At 36.0% G+C, this 21,841-nt stretch overlaps 2 protein-coding genes across 3 annotated transcripts; both read right to left on the bottom strand.

Annotated features, from left to right (window-relative positions):
* Positions 1 to 604: 604 nt before the first annotated feature.
* Positions 605 to 8,838, bottom strand: serpinf1 (serpin peptidase inhibitor, clade F (alpha-2 antiplasmin, pigment epithelium derived factor), member 1). The gene is made up of 8 exons (XM_056446522.1): positions 8,738 to 8,838; positions 7,556 to 7,619; positions 7,285 to 7,474; positions 7,029 to 7,184; positions 4,913 to 5,116; positions 4,534 to 4,673; positions 1,624 to 1,834; positions 605 to 1,529 (listed from the first exon to the last, which is right to left on the bottom strand). Exons 2-8 carry the CDS (start codon positions 7,616 to 7,618, stop codon positions 1,273 to 1,275), a joined length of 1,221 nt encoding a protein of 406 aa, XP_056302497.1. The 5' UTR covers position 7,619; positions 8,738 to 8,838; the 3' UTR covers positions 605 to 1,272.
* Positions 8,839 to 10,192: 1,354 nt separating this feature from the next.
* serpinf2a (serpin peptidase inhibitor, clade F (alpha-2 antiplasmin, pigment epithelium derived factor), member 2a) lies at positions 10,193 to 21,320 on the bottom strand. 2 transcript variants are annotated; one of them, XM_056446395.1, is made up of 8 exons: positions 21,229 to 21,320; positions 18,807 to 18,878; positions 17,401 to 17,593; positions 15,339 to 15,482; positions 15,042 to 15,233; positions 14,074 to 14,216; positions 12,923 to 13,127; positions 10,193 to 10,957 (listed from the first exon to the last, which is right to left on the bottom strand). In XM_056446395.1, exons 2-8 carry the CDS (start codon positions 18,861 to 18,863, stop codon positions 10,515 to 10,517), a joined length of 1,377 nt encoding a protein of 458 aa, XP_056302370.1. In that variant the 5' UTR covers positions 18,864 to 18,878; positions 21,229 to 21,320; the 3' UTR covers positions 10,193 to 10,514. The 2 variants fall into 2 exon arrangements, with proteins under 2 accessions (XP_056302370.1, XP_056302371.1); XM_056446396.1 differs by having other exon boundaries at positions 15,042 to 15,230.
* Positions 21,321 to 21,841: the final 521 nt, after the last annotated feature.

The raw sequence follows: 21,841 nt of genomic DNA, 5'->3' as shown, positions 1-21,841 counted from the left end.
TCAAGAATGATTAGCGGAAACAGAATGTACCTGAGCTCAACTTAGAGCTTCACTCTAAAGGCTGTGAACACTTATGTACATGTGATTTTTCAACTTTTTTATTTTGAATAAATTTGCAACAATTAAAAAAAATCTTTTTTCACATTGTCATTATGGGGTATTGTGTGTAGAATTTTGAGGAAATTTTTATCCATTTTTGGAATCAGGCTGTAACATAAAAAATGTGGAAAAGGTGAAGCGCTATGGATACTTTTCGGATGCACTGTAAATATAGGGTCTTTTTGGCTTTTCTATTCTAACTGTATAAAGTATATCTAATTAAGGGTTTTATTGCCAAACGTGGCTACAATGAAAGTACAGCGTGTGAGAGCCAACAATTGCAAAAAGGTTTCTTGACCTTACACTGTGAACACTCACACAAGCCAAAAAGGCCTGCTTATTTGAAATCAAAACAAATAAGTTTGTCTGTCTGTGTGGCTGTCTGTCTGTCTATTGGTAGCTAGGAGCACAGGAGGCCTTTGAGATCGAAGTTTGCATCCATCCATCCATCTACATTATAAAAATATTGTTTAAGAGTTTAAAGAACAAAGGACAAGACACAAGATGCTGATTGCATGTATTTCCCCTTTATTTGAATCGACATAATATACAAATTTAGAATAATCTTAGCTGGTGGTAAATGTACATATGGGAATATGATCTGAACTTGATTTGAGTGTAATTTGAACATTTCTAAGGGACTGTTAAGTAAAGTCATAAGGCAAACGTGTCAAATACTCAAACAAATCGTTACAGAAAAGGCGATGGTCATAACAACATGCTTCTGAGACAACATGCTTCATCTTGCATAATCATTATTAGCAGCTGTAAATACCTGAGGGATGTTTGCTAAAAGATTAGTTACATAAAAGTTGAGTTATATTCATGAGCATCAAGCTATAAATCATCATAATGAATTAATATCATGTGGCTAAAATCCAAAACATTTACACTGAGCCTTGTGCATAAAATATTCCAAATGAATGGCACAAGGGGAATATTTTAGTATGGCTCAACTGTAAATGTCTGCTGCACATACCAATGTTTGAGTTTGTACTGCATAAGCATGTTAAAAATGCGGATGGCTGTGATCATTTTTCTGCAAAATGGCCACTGTATATGAAAATATTTATATTTTGGGTATAGTCTTGGCCTTAAAATGAGCTCATATAAGTTGCTGGTGTCTCCTGTGTATTTAAGTGCGAGTGTATGTGTGTTTCTGTCTCATACCCTTTAGAGATCAGTTGGGTTCAGCACTTTCCCAATGAAGAGAAGTGCACCTGAAGGCTCATCTCTGACTAGAAAGAGGAAAGGTCGGTCCACGCGGTATGATAGACCCAGCGATTGACCTGTGGCACTGGGTGTGGTGCTGGCATACTCTGCACCCTCTGGAGCCGTCTCCAGGACAACCTTATGATGGACTGCATTCAGCTTGACTGGCTGACTGGTGATTTTGGTAAGATCTGTTTCTGCTAACCATTCAGACAGACCTGAAATGGGAGAACAAATAAGACAGTCATATTTATTGGAAAAATAATACATTGATAAACCAGTAGAGAATACTAAATGTTGTTTTTGTCTCACCCAGGTCAGAGAGGGAGGGCAGCAGGTTTGTCTTGTAGCTGAGTTTGATAACTGGGAGTGTGAGCAGCACCTTCACTGTGTGGAGTGAATTTGAAAGGTCCTGGACAAATTCAGCTGTAAGAGCTTCCTCTATTAGAGTCAGATTCTGAGTCACCTCATCGGGTAAGAAAAAATACATGCTCACTCCATCCTCCATAGGAACCTGAGCTATCTGTAACAGGGTAACAGTGGTGATTAATGAGTACCTTATTAAATCAAATGCACTCAGTAATTTCCTAATTTCTGAAATCCACATAACCAGCAGAATAATAATTGAAAACTGCTCGCTTTATCATGTTATCTCAGTAATGGAACATTGTCATTGGCTGACTGATTGAGCTGCTAATCAAAAATATGAAAACATGATTATGTATTACTGCATCCTCACCACTAGGTGTCTGTGTAATTCCAAGATGGTTTTAGACAAAAAAAAAAACTCTCTTTAAAGAAGGGTTCTCAAACTCAAATTAGCGGGGGGCCATTTCAGTGACTGACAATTTATTGGAGGGCCGTTTTAACATTCAAGCACAAGAAAAAAGTCAAAACAAAAGACACAACATTTTGTTTCACTATATGCCCACACATCTAGAGGAATGACAATAAAGCTCAACTTGACTTCACTTGATAGTCTTTCTATATTTACCAAAGTTAAAATGTGGCATGTTCACAACACAATTGCATGAAGTTGTGTCCAGATGTATCGAATTCATGGATTATTTCAGTTGAGTTTTCTATTGATTGGTAGCCTTGACAGACATTTTTCATATTGTCTTGGTGAGATTGTAGCTTTGACTCTGTTCAGACCATGCATCCTCTCAATTCTTGTAATATTGTACATTGTAATGAAGAAGCATAGTGTTTGGATTATGCTACTCCTATCTAGGCCAGTTTCAGTTAATATTTGAGGGATGGACATTCATGCCATGATCCATGTTAAGTCACAGCGGAATGAATTGGCAGAGGAAGGACAATCCCACTTCCAGTTCTACTTCAGCTCCTGTTAAGCTGTGCATGACTGCTTTGACCTTGGGGCCCATCCCAGCGTTCGCTCCTGCTCAGCTGGCTACAGAATTTAGTCTGCCTGACCCCTGGTTTACCCCACTAGCTTAGCCCAGATCCTCTCTGGCCAAACCTCTCATCCCACCCTGGTTGTTTATCCAGATTCCAGGCTGTCTCACTGCCATTGACTTGGCACCCCTCAGTCACTCCCACCCCTCCTTGCTTCTGTAGACATTTATCACTGGGAGAGATTTCTGGGGTCATCAGCTAAGATTATGAAGCTTTTAAGTCTTCATGTCTTCTTTTTTTTTGTGAACATGTGGTTTGTTGGCAAGGGTGCTCTAATTGGGGAAGACATGATTAAAATGATTTCAAGGACCCTGATCAGAAAGGGGACCAAATGTCCCCCACAGGACACAGGATTTGAAAGAAACACTCCAATTGTTTTAGAAAAAGGCTCATTTTTGGCTTGGCTTAAACTGTTTTTGAATCCATTCAGCTAATATTCATCTGGCAGGGATGCTTTTAGCTTATTTTAGCATAAGCAAGATTAGGCCATTATACATCTTGCTAATGCACAAAGTGTAAACAATGCACAGAAGAGTCAAGATTTAAATATAAAAAATATTTTTTTGAAAATTTTGGAGTGAAAGTCTTAGGGATGTGTAAAATGAGCCTATTTTCAAAAAAAAAAAAAAGTGGGGAAACGAATAGGGTTCCTTTAAAGCAGGGGTGCCCAAACTCGGTCCTGGAGGGCCGATGTCCTGCAGAGTTTTGCTTTAACTCCAATTAGACACACCTAAACCAGCAATTAAGCCCTTCATAGGAATACTAAAAACTTTTTGGCAGACGTGTTAAAGCAAGTGGGAGTTAAACTCTAGTTTGGGCACACCAAATGCTTTAGTAACATAAACAGTGTGTATCATCCAGACATTCATTCATTAATTCATTTTCTTTTCAGCTTAGTCCCTTTATTAATCTGGGGTCGCCACAGCGGAATGAACCGCCAACTTATCCAGCAAATGTTTTATGCAGCGGATGCCCTTCCAGCTGCAACCCATCTCTGGGAAACATCCATACACACTCATTTACACTCATACACTATGGAAAAATGAGCCTACCCAGTTCACCTGTACCACATGTCTTTGGACAGTGGGGCAAATCGGAGCTCCCGGAGGAAACCCATGCGAACGTGGGGAGAACATGAAAACTTCACACAGAAACGCCAACTGACCCAGCTGAGGCTCGAACCAGCAACCTTCTTGCTGTGAGGTGACAGCACTACCTACTGCGCCACCGCATCGCCCTCATTCAGACATCAGTAGGTATTTTACAAACCATAAATGTTGTGCTTTGCTAGTAGGCATGTATATTTAAATGTCTGAAACCTAAAATAAATGTTGTTTCTTTGAAAACACAGATAAATTGTGATTTATGGCACTTGAGTCGTCAGATTCAGACTTGCTCTGAACATTCTAATCACACCGATTTGTTTGTGCGATCCAGGGACCAGCCTAGGCTGATCTCGCTTGATCACATATTTTTGGGTGAACTATCCCTTTAAAAGTGTTTTAGGGTCCTGCCCCTCCTTGCCAGTATGTTTCTCCTGTATGGTGTCATTTACTTGGCTTTGTTTATTTTTACATTAATATAAAAGCTCATTGAACTTTGCATGTGAATCCTATCATTACAAATAAACAATATCATGTTTGTATGCATGCTGCACTCTGCATAATGAAAGTAGAAAAAGGAGAAGTATAACTGCATACAAACTTTACACAAATATTGAGAACATGCCATGTTTAAATATGTGGAAACATATATTCCTGTGTTTCTGTTCCAGTACATGAATAATACAACAGATTTAGGTACCGTGCAGCCAAGGTCAGAGTCGATACCCATCTTCACTGGGTAATTCTCCTGCTCCATCATGGGAATGACAGCAGGTGCTTGTCCATCTCTCCTGAAGTTTTCCATCTTATTAGGTTTGCCAAATCTAGTTATCCATTTACCTGCAAAAAAAGTCAGTGCACTCAAATCAGTGCATGAGGAAAAACATTTTGTCAAGATTACATTTCAAATTAGAAATAAAATTGACTGCACATGACAAAGTTGGCATCAATCGAGTTAATATGCATGCACATTTTCATGATTCAATTAATACTGATATGACTCCACCTCCTTATACTGTCTCTGTTAAACTACATACAGCACAGGAGATTTATAAGAGTAAAAATTAGAGTCCACCTACCCTTGAAATAGGCAGCTCCGACAGGCAGCAGAGCTGTGTTACGAGGAAGAGGGGAAGGAACGACTTGATCCACTTTTCCTCCAGTCTGCTGTTTAAACCAGTCATTAACAGTCTTAAGGTCCCGGGCTCCACCAGCAAGAATTTGAGGCCGTTCACCATATTGCTTCTCGACGCTGTTAAGGTATTCCAGCCTTAAACGAAGTTCTGCAACATGCAGGATGAGTGAAAACATATTCAGCTTTCTCACTTTTGGTTTCACATTAAAAGAAACTAAGATAGTCAAGACTGTGAACGTGTGATATTTTGAGGATAAAGTAAAAATTAAAAGTAAAAAAATCCCTATAATAAAATACTCTATTGTCATATATTTATTTTCAACTTTGTTCTCATAATTTTGACTTTATATGCACAATTACAATGTAATCTGAATGAATTTTGAAGTTTCTAAAATTATTTTAGTAATTATAATCTAATCTCAAAGTGCTAAGGCATTGTTTTTGTTTGCTCATAAGATTTAATTATCGAAATATTACAACTTCAGACTCACAAAGCTACAACTTTAATTTATAATTTTACTTTAAACTTGTATTGCTAAGACTTTATTCTCTAATTACTTTATTATTTTAATTTTGACTACAATCTGGAAAAATTACAGCCACATTCTTGTAATTTTCACTTTATTTTTTTAATATTACTATTTTATTTTCTTAATTTTGACAAAATTATACAACTTTATTTTGTAATCTCGTCTTGACTATATTTTTTTATTTTGACTATATATAAATATAATAAATTTAAATATATAAATGTGTGTAAATAAATCTAATATATTTTTAAGTTATTACAACTTCAGTCAAAGAATGCTAACGTTTTATTCTTATTATCATTTCATCCTTAAAATGACTTCATTTTAGCAATTTTTATTTATTCAGAAAATCTAACGGCTTTACTTTTATAATCAGGCAGTATATAGCCAGGGAGGGTTCGGGTGGTTTGGAAGACCCAACCCTCACTAACAAAGGTCCAGAATTTGTCCCATACATTAGCTCATTAATCTTATTTTGACTGCTATGCCATCAAAGATAGTAAAAATAACTCATCAAAAAGGCTTTAAGACCAAGTGGAATCCTCTGTTGGGTGTCGCTTTGCTAGCTTTTTAAGCTAATCAGTTTTGGTCAATGCTAACAAATATTTTTCATGATTCCAACATCCAGCTGTGCAAGAGAACATACAATCTGCCATTAGAGAAGTCATCTTTTGCTACTGTATTTTTTTTAAATAGAGAAAACATTTTACAACTAACTTTTATTCTAAATCTTGGACCTTATTCTTAAAACAAAAAAATTAACAATGAAAAGGTGTGAAGCACCAAAAGCGGTCCATATTAAAATGATTTTGAATACAAATTTGGCTATTGTTGCTAGCCATGAATTTTTCAATGTACTTTTTACAAGAGGGGCAAGAAAATTGTGAAGATCTACATTATTATTATTGTTATTATTATTATGTTTTGATGACTTTTTATTGAAATGGCCAAATTTTGGCTGAGGAATATTGAATGTGCCGGCCAGTTTGTTATTGCCTAATAAATAACAATAGGCTACAGTTTTTAATTTAAAACTTTAAAGGATTCCTATTTTTTCCTAATAATATATGAAGTGATACATTTGTATCTTAAAAATAATAATAAATATTTTTTACACATTTCTTTATTCTAAGTCTTTAGGAAATGTGGTTAAGATGACAATCCGACTAGCTAATTCAGCTAAAAGTAGTGCTTAAAATGTTACTAAAATGTAGTATTTAAATCTCATAATTGCATAGAAAATGAGGCGAATAACTGCAAAAAGGTCAGCTTTTGGAAAAAAAAAACCACCCCTTTCAGCAGGCTGGCTACGGACCTGATAATATTACTTTTTTTAATATTTTGACAATTTTCAAATCACATCTTTAGTTTCATAATGCTTTATTCTCGTAATTTTGATGTTACAGTATTCTCAAAATATCATGAATTAATTTTAGTAATCTTAGTTTTTTCTCCATCTTGGCATTAAAACACCACCATACTTTTGAATGCACACACAACCACACCCATTTAAAAATGAAGAGCACTCACTCCTAGCCAAAAGGATGCGTGCTGCTGACTTGAAGCCCTTGGCTGATGCTCTGAGTGAGGACAGAAGGTCTCTGAGTGTGTCATGGAGCTGACTGTCCTGAAGTGTGTGATAGCGAACGGCTCTGTAAATCTGCTTCTCGGCCCGTTCAGATGCCCCTGTGATGGATGACAAACGCCCCTTTCAAATTGCTCATCTCAAACTATACATTTTTGTCACTACTTCTGCAGCTGTGGTCTTCCATCGGCAAAGCCTTACCCATTGATAGCTGTGTGAAGGCTGCTGATATACTCATAGGGGACAGAAAGACGCTGGCCTTGGGGTCACGAGATGCCAGCTGACGGAACAGGTTGTAGCCAAAATCAGAGGTTGCTGCAGCCAGCTTGGTGCGTGGCGTGGTAAAAAGGTCAACTGCTTCTTCCTCACCTTCTGCATCTGCTGTGTCTGCCTGTAGAAATGTGGAAAGTTACAGCCAGTGGAATGACAGAGAGAGAAGAGAAAGGATATTGAATTAACTGATAGATCTTACCAACTGAGCATGTGAGAGGGAGAGGAGACTCCACAAACCAACCAGCAGGACCACCTTCTTCATCCTGATGAATGCAAAGATCAGATTTTTTCATACTTATACCAGAGCACAGGATAATCACATTTTAGATCTATTTTTCCTTAGCATCCTAAAAAAAGAAAGGAAGAAATGTGATAAGAAACAGGCTCAACTGCCTCAAAGTTTGTATTAATTTGGAAGTGTCATTCATTTTGGATAAATTCTCCTATCGTCATAAGGTTGCAAGTTTTTTTTTAAACCAACATACTGTAAAATTATAATATTGCTTTTTTTCAAGTAATTGTGTTATATTTTAATATTTAACCAAACAAAATGTATCCATGTGACAGCTAAGCTTACATTTGATGTTACAGGTCAGAAAATATTTAATAATTTAATCAATAATATAAAAAAATATTATTTTAAATAGGACCATATGACAGATGCACCTATATTTTTTAATATATTTTAAAGAAAGTTTTCTCAGTTAACTTTTTTTAAATCAAAACCTTGAATGATTAGTGATATCCAAACATTTGCAATCAAATCAAGTCTCTGCATTACACTTGACACAGTTCACTTCAGGCACAGGTTCAAGAACTGTTACTGCAGCAGTTTCCAACAAGGGCTGAAACTTTTTCCATGTTTCTTCAGCACATCTGTTTGCCATTAAACGTCCTCGCTGAGTCCTTGTTCATCACTGGAGGAAAAAAATACTCCTGACACTAATATTTTCACATTCATCTAAATGGCTGCCTCACAGTGTCTGCCACGCAGTTAGAAGGGCTGAGCCTGAGTCTAATCCACTGCATGATAAATCTGCGCTTCAAATGTACATCTACATTCTGAAAAAAGGGAAAAAATGACACGTGTGAAAATTTTCGTGCAGTATATATGAGTAGGCTATTAGATAGAGGAAAGGAAAAATAAAAACATGAAAAAAAAGAAGGAAGAATGTTGAAAAATAAATAAATGTTGATAAATACGATTGTTTAAACTCGTTCTACGGGTGCATTCCTCCTTCCACAAAATAAAGGATATTTCATTTGCTTTACAAGTAGCAAGAACAGAAGCGGAAACCACGACAAAAAACATTTACTAATTTAACCATTTGCATAAAAGTTTTTTTATTACATTTGTGTTATGGTTTTTAAAAGGTCTGACCTGTTTTCTTCACCGTCGCTCCGTGCAGATTTTCAGTTCTCAGCTGCCTCCGCCAACTGTGCACAAGCAGATGCTTCAGAAGTGTTTTAGAAAGAATCCCGCCCTTTGCTGACGCTACAGATGTGGCCTGAAACTTCAGATAGTGGTAAGTCTGTTAAAGTCCGTTAAAAATTTGTTTGAATGGATGGAAAGTATCAAGTATGATTTATTCTTTTAAAAGTTTCGTTTAGAATTCTCGAATGATACTTTATTTTCCTTTGAGGGAACAATTGTGTTGGAGATTAACAAAGGATGGGTTGATAACGGCTCAAAAATACACCAACACTGCTCTTCAATTCAATATACACAGTTGAAGTCAGAATTATTAACCCCCCTGAATTATTAGCCCCGTTTATTTTTTCCCTAGTTTTTGTTTAACGGAGAGAAGATTTTTTCAACACATTTCTAAACATAATATTTTAATAACTCATTTCTAATAACTGATTTATTTTGTCTTTGCCATGATGACAGTAAATAATATTTTACTAGATATTTATCAAGACACTTCTATACAGTTTAAAGTGACATTTAAAGGCTTAACTAGGTTAATTAGGCTATAGGCAGGTTAGGGTAATTAGGCAAGTTATTGTATGACGATGATTTGTTCTGTTTAGTCTCGAAAAAAATATATAGCTTAAAGAGGCTAATAATTTTGACCTTAAAACAGTTTTTTAAAAATGAAAAACCATTTTTATTCTAGCTAAAATAAAACAAATAAGACTTTGATGATAAAATATCATCAGACATACTGTGAAAATTTCCTAGCTCGGTTAAACATCATTTGGGACATATTTAAAAAAGACCAAAAATTTTAAACGGGGTTTAATAATTTTGATTGCAACTGTATATATATATATATATATATATATATATATATATATATATATATATATATATATATATATATATATATATGTATGTATGTATTCCCAGTACTGGGTTGCAGCTGGAAGGGCATCCATTGTGTACAACATGTGCTGGATAAGTTGCCGGTTCATTCCACTGTGGCGATCCCTGCTGAATAAAGAGACTACTAAGCCACAAGAAAGGCTTGAATATATATATGTATATATAGCTGGTAACAAGTAATTGAACCATTTTTCTTAGAAAGCTTTTTATTTGTCAAGATTTAAAGAAATCTGGAGATTAGGTGATGTAGTGAAGGTGAAGGTAAAGATTTATTTGCCATGATTTATTTATTTATTTTTTTGGATTGGTAAAGTTGTCTAAGCAAGCATCATGGGTATCCACTAGTAAATACTGTGTATGAATATGAAAATATATATTTATTCTCTTTGATAAAGAAGTTTTAGCTTCAAAAACTTATTGGTGAGCTCTATTACAAGATTCTTTAGAATACCTGATTCTGATTGGTCAGTAATGGTCACCACAAAATAATTTACACTCAAATGTATCTTTTCTTGACCATATATTGATTTATTTGGCAAATAGCCATGTAACACCTGAGAAAAGGCAGTTAACTGATCATTAAAATGAACCCATGTCAGGGTCCTGTTTGAGGTTATTTTGCAAAAGAGACCGCCTGACTGTACATTTTCCCTTACATATTCTTTAGGGAAGATGCCATTGAACAGCCTTTTTCATTTATATCAAACTAAATATGGCACCCGTAAATTAGAGCAGGCCATGATTAGCAATTTACAAACAGAAACGTATATAGGCCTTCTGTACATGAACAGGAATGAACAGGTAGCATAAACTGATCGATCCTCTTCTCTTAGTTACCATCCTCCATCTCCTGATGCCCGAGGAACTGCTGAGGAACTGTTTCCTTCCACATATTTAGCATGTAACTCAGCATGTTTTGATGTGGACCATCATTAAGTGTCCCATCACTCATGGGGTCTTTGCTTGACTTCCTGGTGCTTTCAGTTTCAGTTTTTGGGTCATCACTTTGTTCAGTTGTCGCTCCAGGGTTAGGGTTAGTGACTATACCCAGAAAAAGTGGTGTGTAAGAGGTATCATCCACCAGGGCGAAGATGAAGGGCATGTTGACAGCAAAGGTAGATATGGTGCGCACTAAAGTGAAAGATGTCGCAGCTGAAGCTTCAGCCCCCTCCTCGCTCAGCTCCATGTTTGAAGCATGTTGTACACCAGAAACAACTAATGGACCTGGTGCCATCTTGGATAAATCAGGCCCGGTAAACAGAAAACCCAGACCTGAATGAAGGAAAAAAGGGTATGTTTATTATTCATTCATTCATTTACTTTTTGGCTTAGTCCCTTTATTAATCTGGGGTTGCCACAGTGGAATGAACCATCAACTTATCCAGCACGTTTTCCCTGGGATACATCCACACACACTCATTCCCACTCATACACTGCGGACAATTTAGCCCACCCAATTTACCTGTACCTCTTTGTATGTCTTTGGACTGTGAGGGAAAATGGAGCACCCGGAGGAAACCCATGCGAACGCAGGGAGAACATGCAAACTCCACACAGAAACGCCAACTGACCCAGCCGAGGCTCAAACCAGTGACCTTCTTGCTGTGAGGTGACAGCACTACCTACTGCGCCACTGCGTCACCCATGTTTATTATTATTAATATTATTTATGCAACCCAGGCTCATTGTGAAAACATAGTCGTATATACGTTTGTGGAGGCCACGAAATACGTCCCGCTGTGTGTGCTTTTCCATATTTCGAATTTCTCTCGCGAGTGCCATTCGCCCCCGCTGTTCTTGCGTAAACCCACCAGAGGCCGCTGTTGACTGACTGTCTGACTGACTGACAGAATGACTGACTGGCCGAACGAACAATCGATTGACCCACCCTCCTCTTTCCCTAAACCCAACCAATTTTATCGATTGATCCACCCACTTACTTCCCTAAATCCAACCAATGATTTACAAAAGCAGTTCAGAAAAAAAGCCCTTGTCGGATTTTTACGTTTTCAGATTTTTACCACGTTTTCGGATTTTACCACATTCTCACCCTGTTATTTAATCCTTTATTTTATTTTTTGGATTCCATTTTTGTCTTACCTGATTTCTGGAACCATTCTTCCCCAGGCTCGAACCCTGTCGTTGTGTTCAACTCCTCTCTGCTTCTCAAGTCCGCCGACGTACATGACAAGCTAACTGGACAAACTGATTGCAGCGGGAAAGCTGTCCACACGGAGGTAAGCGGTCAGCTGATAAGCGCGAAACGGAACGGCGTCATACCGCCTCGTAGCATTCGTTTAAAAAAATAAAATGCAGCCATACGTACCACTGGCTACACAATTCGGGGTGTCCAGAAACGTACACAGGACTACGTTTTCAGAATAAGCCTGTGTTGTATTTATGAACTCTCATTTTACAACAATGTTGATGTTGATTGACTTTACTTGACCGTTGTAAGATTTTACTACATACTTAATTTCACAGTCAAACTACGAATAAGTGAAGTGGGCATCAATATTAGAGAACAGAAATTATTGTGGCATAAAGAAAGATTACTACAATTACTACAACTACAATTTCTGAAGGATACTGCAGTCAGAAATGAGAAGTAAGTGTACAGCCCCTTACATTTAATGATTTTACCATATCTGGGGACACAGGGCATCCCTAATTTCTCACAGGACATCACTGGTCTCTCACAGACATCACTTGCTTCCACAGACATCACTAGACTCTCACAAAGATCACTAGATTCTCACAGACATCACTAGTGTCTCTGACTGCTCTGATCTTGATCTGCTTTCCTACAGTCTCTTCCATAGCTCAGACTGTGGTTTTTTAGCTATGTCTTTGCCACTAAAATCTTTAACTCCCCGCTGCTCTCTCTTGTTCTCTCATTGGTTGTACAGGTAGGTCATCGTCAATGTGTTTTTCAGTCAGAACACTTTTACACAGCATGATTTTGAATCGCTGACAGGTACTGATATTATGTGTGACAAATATTTAATGGGCTCTGATGACATGACAATGATTCTCTCAGGTCATGTCTTTGATAATTCACACTGAATGATCTCTTGTCTATGATTTAAAAACTGTAATTAAATGAAAATCAGGACTAAAATTGTGCGGTGGGACCTCTGGATTAACTCGAAATATAACTGTAACAATGACCTCAAAATTTTACTGTAATTTAGTAGATTGTACTGATATATTATTGTTATTATTATTTTATCTTACCCATGCTTGTGAGTGCTTGTCGCAGATCTTGCTTGTACTCAATTTTGAATTTGGGTAATGTCACATGCATGGACCTCTCTCTTGGAAAATGTTCATACATGTCTGATATGTTAAGCTTGGCAGCCACGTGTGACAGATTTTCATGTTGTGGCCTTGGCATTATCACCAGAAGACTCATGTTTCCTTGAAAAGGGAACCTTGCAACCTAAGAGCAGCAGGGGAGAAGATCAAACCAAATTAAAAACATCAAACCAGTTATTTAGCTGCAGGTTCCCACACCGTAAAAATGGTTTTGTTGTTTAAACTTAAAAAAGTTAGTGTTTGTGCTGCCTTTAAATTTTTCTTCATTTAAACAGTGAAGTTATCTAAACTCAGGTTAAATTTGAGAGGACAATACAAGTGTAATGGATGTGGTCTAAGATTAGTCAACTTAAAAAGATAAGTTGTTGTGTGTTAAAAAGGATGTTGATAAAACTATTTAATCTAAGTGTAATGAACATGGTTTAAGTTTAGTAAACTTAAATATTGAAGTTGTCTCTCATTCACAAACACACCAACAATACAGCCAACTTAGTTTTTTCAATACACCTATTCACCTATAAATTTCTATTTAACAGAGAGAAGATTTTTTCAACACATTTCTAAACATAATAGTTTTAATAACTCATTTCTAATAACTGGTTTATTTTATCTTTGCCATGATGACAGTAAATAATATTTGACTAGATATTTTTCAAGACACTTCTATACAACTTAAAGGCTTAACTAGGTTAATTAGGTTAACTAAGCAGGTTAGGGTAACTAGGCAAGTTATTGTATAACGATGGTTTGTTCTATAGACTATCAAAAATATATAGCTTAAAGGGGCTAGTAATTTTCGCTCTGTTAAACATCATTTGGGAAATATTTTGAAAATAAAATAAAAAATAAAAGGGGGGCTAATAATTCTGACTTCAGCTGTATATAAGTTCATATCTTACTCTTTTTTTAAAGTGTAATAAGTTCAGCCAAGTAAAACTTTGATACAAAAATTATGTCAACACATTCAATCCAGAATAATTTAGCTCAATGTTAAGTTGTGATAACTAATTGGCACAATCATTTTTTAGAGTGCAGACAAAATTGACTGTTTAAAAAAACAGCTAGCTTACCTGTGTGCTGTCTGTTCTGTCTACAAACATGCTGAGTGGATATTGGGATCCCATCATCATATCCACTTTTACAGAGGTTTTTCTGTCAATGTAGAAGATATCCTTTTTAGTGTACTTGGAATTAAAGCGGGATTGCCACTCTCCTAGAGGTAAGTAACAACATGTATATTTGATTATTTAGCACAAAAACCTGAATTCTTCTTCCATTAATTTTCACTCCTTTTTCATGTATCGGTCAAAATCCACAGATATTGTTTGACATGGTCAAATGCTTTAAGACCGTCAGTCAAAAATTGCCACAGATATAATGGACCAATGGAGTACAATTACATGTCAAAACTTATTTATCAAGTCATATCAGTGTCAATAATCTTTGCAGTTGAAAAATGTGAACCTAATGTATATGACTAAATAGTAAAACATTATGGCATTATAAGGATTAAGCTTATAACCTGTAAATGTTTTATTGACTATAACATGTCATGTGGTATAACCATCAAAGTAAAATAAAAAAAATATATATACATATATATTTTACAAAACATCATTAAGTTGTTTTATCATATATCAGAATATTATAGTATGTTATTATTTTACTGACATTTGAAAAAATAATTAATGGTCAGAAGAGGTGTATTCAAGTTCTGTAACCAGTTCTAAATAAATCATCACCTTGGAATTATAAGGTTCTATCTGCGTTCTGAATGATTTTGAGATAATGAGCTTTAAAGGTTTTGCATTCCATAGCAAATAGTATGTGTGTAACATTTGTTTTTTAAATAAAAAGTCTTAAAATGTAAACAGCTTATAAAAAAACATCCCATAATGTAAATAAGTTGTCATTTAATAGAAATATGTCAATAACTCAATTTTGACAAAGATGTCAGATAGAACCTTATAATTCTAAGGTGCCGTTTTGGCAATAATTTTGTTTAATTTTGTTAAAGACAGTTGAAATACAGACAAACCTTTAAAGTGAATGGCGTTTATCAGCATCAACACAACATTTGGTGGAAGACTGGACATAAAGTTGGTTATCTGACCGCTGGTGGTTTCCTCCACCCATCTATTTACATCTTCAATGGAGGTCAGTTGTGCGGATTCGGATTTGTACAAGTTCAAAGCTCTGTCCACATAGTCTTGGTTCACCGTATAACCTTCTCAAAGAAAAACACTACTACAGAATCTACAATAACACAAGTAACCTCAAAAGCCAAATCTAAACACGATTGTCCAGGTATAGCCTGGAAAAAACAAAACCTTACCTGGTATAAGGTACAGACGAGATGCCATCTTGACAGCTTTGGCTGTTAGTTGTTCTTGAAGACAGCTTAATGTTTCATGAAAATGTGGCAGCTCTTTTGCATGGAGGACTTCCAACAACTTCTCTTCTGTATTGTTCTTTGCACCTAATGATTTAAAGTTAACATATAAATACATCATAGCATGCACACCAGTGGTGAGGCTAACTTAGGTTGACACTGGCTAACCCAGAATGACAGCTGGTTTAGTTAATCTAGTCAAATGAGACACAATGGTGCAAAGAAATATCTGACGTTAAGACATAAGTAATAAGATCCTGGCAAATGATTAAAGATCTTCCGGTTGCATTCATCTGTTCTGGGGTAAATGATTATTGCAAGAACTATCAATCCAATCCAAGTGCTAGCCCACTGTAAAAAAAAAAAAGACCCCAATTGGTCTTTATTCATTGTCCCTGTCCAACATAACCACCCACCCACCATATCTCAGTTTCAGTTTCTCTTCATTGAACTTCCCAACATTTACAAAAGTGGACATTCCCAAATAGAAATCTGATATATGGCAAAACGTGCAAATTACATGTATGACATGTTCATATTTGGATTGGCTAGGCTAAATTGTCCGTAGTGTATGAGTGTAAATGAGTGTGTGTATGGATGTTTCCCAGAGATGGGTTGCGGCTGGAAGGGCATCCGCTGCGTAAAACGTTCTGGATAAGTCCGCGGTTCATTCCACTGTGGTGACCCCAGATTAATAAAGGGACTAAGCCGAAAAGAAAATGAATGAAGCTTTGGAGATGTAATGTAAATTCTGCTTTAAATAGTAGGTTACCTATAGCTTTCGTCATGAGCCACGGCTGCGTTCAAAATGGCATAAATGATTTTAAAGTGCACTACAAAGGAAACACGATTGTCAATATGAAGGTTGCTAAAACTGAACTGTAAAAATACTTTGAAAGCAATTTGCACATAAGAGAGATGACTAATGCTTTTTTAATCATTCCAAGTTTAAATATTGGAATAGGGGATAAGTGGGAATAGAACACAACCAGGAACTATGCTTCTAACTACAGCTCCAGAGGTGTAGTTGCAAGCATACAAATTTGTGACGCAGTTTGCGAATGTTTCTGGATTTGGGAAACACCAAATCAACAAACTATGTTTGTAACGATGGAACTTGCAACCTTAGTTGGTTAAAGATGGTTTTCGGAAAGGCACCCCTGGTTAGCAGACAAAAAACATTAACCTATTGCAGTGGCCCAGCCAGTTACGTGACTTAAATTCAATTAAAAATCTGTAAACGGAGCTAAAAAAATAAGGGTGATAGTAAGGAGACCTGAAAGAGTTGGAGCTTATTGCTAAAGAAGAATGGGGAAATTTATCAGTGGAGACATACAAAAAGCTGGTCAGCCATTATGGCAAGTGTTTTATTGCTGTATTAATCAACACATGAACCCCCAATTTTTCAGGCAATTGTTTTATACTGTGGATACCCTTTCAGCCACAACCCAGTACAACCCTCAGTGCTGGGAAACACCCACACTCCCATTCACACACTATGGTCAATTTAGTTGTTTAATTTATCCAATTCACCTACTGCATGTCTTTTGACATGTGGAAATCTGAAGCACCTGGGGGAAACTCCAGACAGGGGAGTACATGCAAACTCCACACAGAAGGCTTTGGGTGAGGCAGGGATCGCGGACGAAAGTGAAGAGCGGGGTGGTGGGATGGTTGTGGTTGGGTTGGGAGGGGTCCCATACGAAAGTGAAAAGCAGGAGGTGGGGGGATAGGGTGGTTGTCGTGGGCCACTAATAATATATCTATAATATCTCTGGGCCTTCCAAATTGTGTGGGCCCTTAGAATCTTACTAACTTATCTCGCCCTAACAGTACCCCTGCTGCCATGCCAAATTATCATTAATAGGAGTAAAGGCATAAACATGTATAAACATGAATGACCCTACAACAACAATGTCCACTCACTTTAAACTCTGAGGCCTCACCACTGACTTATTATGTATACGTATGCTTTTTGCATTTCTTTGTGTGTGCGTATACTCACCCAAAGCAAGCTCAGCGAGTGCAAGAGAAACACTCAGAGGTGATATGATTATATTTGGTTGTTCAGAGCCAGGCTGGAGTTTTTCTAGAAGCGTCAGTCCCAGTTTAGCCACTGCAGCACCAACTGCTCGCTGAGACTCCAGACCTAAGACACCATTGCATTTCTCTTTGGCATCGCCTGTTTCATTTGATGCCTGGAAGGACGAGAGCACCAGAAGTTCTCAAAAAAGAGGATTTTTAAAGGCTTTTTAGAAATGAAACAGTCAACTACAGAGCTTTGCTTACTACCCAGCATCATTCTATAGACCCTAGATAAAGGGGCTTTAGGTTTTAAACTGTAAAATCATTTACACAAGATAGGCTTATTCTGAAAACCTACTCCAATATACATGTCTGGAGATAGCAAATTAGGTAGCCAGAGGAATGTTTGGCATTTCATCTTTAAAATTAATGCTACGGGGTGGTATGACGTTGTGAATTTTGCACTAGCAGCTGACCGATTACCTCCCTATGGATGGATTTTCTGCTGTTACCAGCTTGTTCAGTGGCTCACCATGTATGTTAGAGGATTTGAAATGCAGAGCGGAGATGACCGAGATGACAGGGTTTGAGTCCAGTAAAGAACGATTCCAGAATGCAGGTAAGACAAAAACAAAAGCCAAAAAAAAAAATAAACATATTAATTAACAGGGTGAGAATGTGGTAAAATCTGAAAACGTGGTAAATATCAGGCTACCGCAAGGGCTTCTCTTTTCCTACACTGAAAAAAGTGTTGCATGCAAAACTGTTGCAAACAATTTATTTGTGTTGAATTTAAACAAACAAATTAAATTGAGCAATGTTCAACTTAATTTGTTTGTTTAAATTCAGCCCAAATAAATTGTTTACAACCACTTAACGTAAAAAAATGAGTAAATCCAAGGAATCATCTTTGAATAATTTTTTTCAGGGTAGATTGCTTTAAAAAAAACTGTGGTTGGGTTTAGGGAAGGCTGTGGGCACTGGTCAGTCGGTGCTTTTTAAAACACTATCGGTTGGATTTAGGAGGGAAGGAGGAGGGTGGGCCAGTCCAACTGTCAGTCAGTCAGTCAATCAGTCAGTCAGTCGACAATGGCCTCTGGCGGATTTACGCGAGAAGAGCAGGCGTGAATGGAAATCTAAGATTCAAAAAGCATACACAGCTGTCTCTGGTGGATTTGCGCAAACAAAAACTGCCAAAAAACATAGCTCCTGGGACACATTTGGCTCTCTCCAGAAATGTATATACTGTAGGGGTACATAATCAAAATGTGCCTGGGTTGCATCTACCTGCAGTTAATATTTAGAAAATAGATTAGGTGTAGTGAGAAAAGCCCTTATGTGGATGCACAAGATCTGGAAAAATATATAAAAGCTCAGATTTCTTACCAACAGTCTAAAATGAAAGGAAAAGGGCAATATAAGCACTAAAAGGCAGTGCTTCATGTTCTTACTGTTGGCCTGAAACACACAAAACAAAATAATCAATATAAATCTTTACACAGACTCTTACAAATGAAGGTTTTTTATTAGCATTAATGGTTCTGACACAACCTGATCTCATGAGAAAACATAAGTATTTTACGTTTTGACAGTTTAGTGGCTAATTCGTACGAGTTCAGTCGTACGAAATTGTACGATTTTAAAAAGGAGGCGTGGCACCTAACCCCACCCCTAAACCCAACCGTCATTGGCGGATGAGCAAATCGTACTAAATTGTACGAATTAGATCGTAAAAATTCGTACGAATTAGCCACTAAATCAAAAAGTTACGAATTGCCGTGATATTGTGTTGTTCTGACATCAGTGGAACTTTCTCATTCCACAAAATGTGCTTTAAAGTGGTAAAAAAAAAAAGATATTTTGATTATGAAACTGACAAAATAGTGCTACAAAGAACTGAATGGTTCTTCTATGGAAACCCCTTTTTGATTCTTGCTGGAACCTTTATTTAATAAGGATATTTATTTGCAAGGCAGTAATCAGTGGTGTAAAGTATTTGAGTAAATAGTAGCTAGTTTTTATTTAGTTCCTAAATATATTTTTGACTATGTATTTTTACTAAGTATCAAAGATTTTTAAATAAAGACTACTTTAATACATTTTTGAGTGAGTAGGCGGTCCCAATTCATATCAAGTTGCCTTAACTAATTTGTACTTACATCAAAAAATAAATGCAAGGTACTTAAGAACACTTGCAGAACGCTGTTGGTGCTAATGAGGTGGGATATGAGTAAGGATAGGGAAAGGATTGCATGTATGGGTAGGTTTAAACCTGGGGTTAAGGTCTAAGGTATGGTCAACAGTGTAATTATAAATTTAATGTAATTACACTGGTATTTAATCAAGCACACAGTAGCTTTTTAATTTCAGTCTAGATGTATTAATTAAGACCACTTAATATAAAGTGGGAACAGAGTAGGCTATATATGCAGTGCTCTTTACCCCTACATATCTTATATAAACCAAATACTCATTATCTTGTTATCACAAGTGTTTTATATTTGACGTGAGGTCATGGTTGCACCAGTAATAAGGTCAGCATGTCCAGTGTGATTAGCCTTTGCTTTCTCATTTTTCAAGTTTTAATTCTTATTAATAATGTTTTATTTACATTACACTGAATGAATAATTTCAATATTTACCTTTTTTGAGTTTCTGTAAACTTGTTGCTGTTCAATTGATTGAAATTTGACTTTGCACAAATTTATATAGATTTAGAAACTAAACAGTATTGCTCTCTAACGAATCAATGTTGTGTTGTTTTGTTTTGTTTTGTTTTGTAATGTGTTTCTGGGGACTAGTATACTGTTATTCTTAAATCAGATACCTGTAGACTTTAACCCAAGTGCAAAAAATTGTTAATGTATTTTAGTATTTTTATTGTAAGGAACATGTACTTAAGTGTGGTTATCAGGTACTCTTTAAGCCTCTGATAATAATTGACAATTGTGGTGGTGATGTGCTTTGTATTTTTATAGTTTTTCATTAGAAAGTCATTGTATACGATATTCAAGAGCAGTTCCAGGACTAGTCATAGATGAGCATAGGTAAAGTTCCCACCCCCTATAATGCAATGTCACCCCAATATTACATATTTACAATATAAAAAAATTGTTACAATAAATAAATAAATGACAACTGAATGCCACAACCTTTTTCTTGATGTGCAGGTATCAACGTTGAACAAATGTTTCTACATTGGTTTCTTGGTAATTCTTACAAATTAATTGTATTTAGTTGGCATCTGGGTTTTCAGCATGCACTGCAGCATGAATAATTTATTTTTATTTTGTTTGTTGCATTTATTCATTTATTTAAATTGGCTTTAGCTTTTTATTGTTTATAAAAAAATCATATTTAGAGATTTAAATGCATTGCATGGTGTTTTTGTTGATTTGTTTTTGTTAAAAGTTCTCCAGACAGAATGACATAACACATCACAAGTGATTTAAGAGAAAATAAAATGTGATTTTAGCAACTTGAATACAGAAATACTTCTTTTTTTTTTCAAAAAACAGAAAACAGGCTATCAGACATGTGCCACAACAGAAGATATATCCTTTTTATTTAATTAGATTGCCTAAATGGTATAAGAATAAACAAAATAAATAAACAATTTACCATAATTATGTCAACTCTGACAAACAAAATGCACCATTTAGAAATCTTCTGCCGTGTGTGCCTTTATTTTAGGTGATTTATGAATATGTAACAGATCACCTGCAAAATTCAGGCCCTAAATTGATAACTTTAAAAGAAAAATGCAAATAACCAATATATATGTATATATATCAAAAAATAAACTTACCAAACCAAATTTTGACAAGAAAGTGGAGATAAATAGAGAGAGGGTGAATGATGTAGGTCCAGAACAGACGACTAGAGTACAACTGCGCTGTTAGTTAATGTTTCATCATTGCTCGACTTGTGTCACCATTTAGTTTTAAATGTAAATATAAATATATGTGATCCTGGGTCAAGAAGCCCACCACCAAAACAGAGACTTTTCAGGTTATGTCAGAAATCTAAACATGTTACAAATTTGAATAGAACTTGCAAACAATAATTTTACAAACAATAAGAAAAAAGTTTGTTGGAGGAGGTTGCTTCCAAGGACATAAACAACATTGAAAATTAATCATATTTTATTTAGAGGAAAAGGAAATAGCAAAAAGGTTGTTTGTGGTACAGAAGAATTTCTTTATATCCTTACTACAGTAAAACAATAAACAAAGAAAGAAAAATCCTTATTAAATTGACATCAAACAAACAACTAAGTTTGGTAATATTTTGTGTTAATAATTGCCATCTAACTAAAAAAACGAACTATTTAAGTGCAAAGTTTGCATGATGGTGTTAGTAAATCATCCTATCATAATTATACTACTGGAATTTAAAATGTTTGCAAGCAGTTTGAAAAG

This window comes from Danio aesculapii, chromosome 21 (assembly GCF_903798145.1).
Source record: "Danio aesculapii chromosome 21, fDanAes4.1, whole genome shotgun sequence".
NCBI classification, from domain to species: Eukaryota; Metazoa; Chordata; class Actinopteri; order Cypriniformes; family Danionidae; genus Danio; species Danio aesculapii.
The sequence above is the reverse complement of the archived record's forward strand: the minus strand, read 5'-3'. Positions and strand labels throughout refer to the sequence as shown.

Bases quoted from the DNA above. Each gene is read 5' to 3' on its own strand.
- serpinf2a (XM_056446395.1), bottom strand. From the start codon at position 18,863: ATGAAGCACTGCCTTTTAGTGCTTATATTGCCCTTTTCCTTTCATTTT. The intron at 15,234-15,338 runs GTAAGGTTTTGT...TTTTTCTTTGAG, and splicing joins TCGTCTGTACCTTATACCAG to AAGGTTATACGGTGAACCAA. The intron at 10,958-12,922 runs GTAAGATAAAAT...TCCTTCATTCAG, and splicing joins ACAAGCACTCACAAGCATGG to GTCTGGGTTTTCTGTTTACC.
- serpinf1 (XM_056446522.1), bottom strand. From the start codon at position 7,618: ATGAAGAAGGTGGTCCTGCTGGTTGGTTTGTGGAGTCTCCTCTCCCTC. The intron at 7,185-7,284 runs GTAAGGCTTTGC...CATCCATCACAG, and splicing joins CTTCACACAGCTATCAATGG to GGGCATCTGAACGGGCCGAG. The intron at 4,674-4,912 runs GTAGGTGGACTC...CTTTTTTTGCAG, and splicing joins CGGAGCTGCCTATTTCAAGG to GTAAATGGATAACTAGATTT.